The sequence below is a fragment of the Penaeus chinensis genome, chromosome 26 (assembly GCF_019202785.1).
Source record: "Penaeus chinensis breed Huanghai No. 1 chromosome 26, ASM1920278v2, whole genome shotgun sequence".
NCBI lineage: Eukaryota > Metazoa > Arthropoda > Malacostraca > Decapoda > Penaeidae > Penaeus > Penaeus chinensis.
The window spans coordinates 5,739,559-5,742,058 of NC_061844.1; the positions used below are offsets into that span (position 1 = coordinate 5,739,559).

General features: G+C 41.5%; 1 protein-coding gene across 1 annotated transcript in view; it reads left to right on the forward strand.

The window, feature by feature from the left end:
* Positions 1 to 2,500, forward strand: part of LOC125038960 — a 5,017-nt gene that overhangs the window by 2,267 nt on the left and 250 nt on the right. Inside the window, exon 3 of the mRNA XM_047632666.1 lies at positions 1 to 2,500. This exon is cut by the window's left edge and continues 1 nt beyond it; it is cut by the window's right edge and continues 250 nt beyond it. Within this exon, the coding sequence (XP_047488622.1) occupies positions 1 to 2,130 (2,130 nt within the window). The 3' untranslated portion in view covers positions 2,131 to 2,500.

The following is a 2,500-nucleotide window of genomic DNA, read 5'->3' on the forward strand; positions in this document are numbered from 1 at the left end:
ATACGCAACTATGGCAATGACACAACCACGAGGAACAAGGGTAGCGATCATCTTATAGCCAACCAGATTTTACCCTTTGTAAATTTAAGAGAAAAATCTAAATGTAAACAACAGCACCTAGTTACAAACAACCGCCAACGTCGACAGACTACTACATCAGCATCTGGTCTGTTTAATCGCAGTGCCAACAGCAGCCACCGTGGCCCTCCGACGCTCCCAGGCGGAACATTTATATCAGCCTTGCCCTCGAGACGTCTTCTGTCGACAACGCAAGACAACCTTCAAGCAGATGACGATCTCTACAAATTTGTTGCATCTCATAATGCTTTCCTAATGTTGTGCGACCACCCTCCTCACACTTTCTCTAATAAATTCTTTTACAACGGTGAGCTCTACGATCCTGAGGCAAACTGCACTTTTAACAAAGGTTTCATTAGCTCTTTTTTCAGTCTCGCTGAATTTTGTGAGCATTTGTTTGGCCTTATTTACGATACCGATAATCTCTTTTCCATGCGTATTTTTGGAGAGATGCCCAAACTTTTGTATCACAACAAAATCTTTGAAAACCTTTGTGTACCATTTTACAAGATGAAATATGGATGCAAATCTACCGAACTGTTCACAACATGTAACAACAATACTGTTATATTTCTTGACAGTGAGGGCTGCCCTCGACCCCCTCCCATGTTCACAGACTTTGAGTACTATGTAGCCCATTATATCGAGCATAATAACCTTCACTGCTTAGCAAAAACTTGTGACGGCACGTACCACTCAATAGAATCAGAAGTAAGTGGTGTGAAATTCAAAGTGTCTAACTTCTTTCTCCTTTCTGAAAACAAACGCTGCGATGCGTTTTATTTTGCTGGGACATTTACTAACAAGTCAGTTTTGTACTTGTATATAAACAATCACTGGCCATGTTGTTTCCCAATGCACACTGTGCACTGGGCAGAACACCCAGAATCACACGGTCTCAACGGACTTTGGAATTTCCTCCCTTTTTCGTGCCGCGTGGGTGAGATCTGTTTGATATTGCTGGTGGCATGTGTGGCAACGGGAGGCGTCGCAGGTAACCTTATGGTTATAGTGGTAATGTTCAGAATTAGCAACCGTAATGAAGAGTCAAATATGCTCCGTTTATCCCTCGCTGCGGCTGACTTCTTAACATGTGTTTTCGTTGTGTTACCTTCGCTCTATGAACATGTGAAACCCTTTTTATTACCTTTAGAACCCATAATTGTCCATAAGGTGGATGAAACGGATGAAATAGTATATGGAGAAGAGGTTGACAGAACGGAAATGTATTTCCCTTTGCGATTCTTCCAAGGACAGGTATTCGCGGCGTGTTCCATCGTTTCACTCCTAACTCTCTTTCTCCTGAGTGCCGAGAGGTTTGTCATGACGGGCCGAGGTCTCATGTACAAGCATTACATAACCCCTCCACGGGTCAGACAGGCGATGGTCATCTCTTGGGTCATAGGCTGGGTCAATTCATCACTAATGGTCTTGTTCGGTCGGACAGTTGCCTCCGTTCCATGGATGACGTTCGTTAAGATTCCCGTCGGGTTGTCGATTTATGCTCATGAGAACTTGATGGTTTATGCCTGTTACATCATTCACATATTTCTTCTGTCCATATCAATCCCTGCTACTGCTCTGTTCTCAATTCTTTCCATAAAAAACTTTGTCCAAGAACAGAATCGCGTGAGAGAAAGGTGGCACAAAATGCAGATGCGGGTTTCAGGTCCCTTTGAGAGCGAAAATTGCTACATATTCGTCACGCAGTTACTCATGACTATATTTTTCCTCATTTCCGTTATTCCTCTTTCGATTTTCTTTCTCAATTCCAACCTACTACAACTCAGGTACCACAGTCCTTTCTATGTAGCAGTTGAAAGTTATCTGTATGAGTATTTGTCATGGTGGTTATTTTTAGCAAGCACGGCGTGGAATCCCTGGATTTACAACATGCGAAGTCACAATTTTAGAACGGAGTTGTGCAAAGCAAAGTATGTCTGTATCCCTATGGTTCTAAGGGAGAAATGGCGCTCACGTCACACTCAAGAAAACAAAGTGGCCCTAACACGCCGACAGAAACTATTGTCGCAGGTAGGCATTTACACCTAAAAAGCAGCCTGAATAATACGGCGATTTATGTGTACTAATTTTATAACCCCCACCTTCTCGCCCTCATTCACTTCATCTATCTCTCTCTCCCTTTGACTCTATCTCTCTCTGTTTGCCTGCCTCGGTCACTGTTTAATTCATCTTGGATGGTGTATTGGAAACTCTTCCATGTTTTAGGTCTTAGAGATCTGAGCATTGCACATCAGTCGATTTGTTTATTTTTATTCTTATTTATTATCATCATTATTATTTATAATTATTTTGTCATTTTTCTTCGTAAGTATTTTCGGTTTGGTTAAATTTACTTTTCCATACATTTTCATTGTACTGTCTTAGTGGTAATATATCTAACTGGACAAAAAATTATACT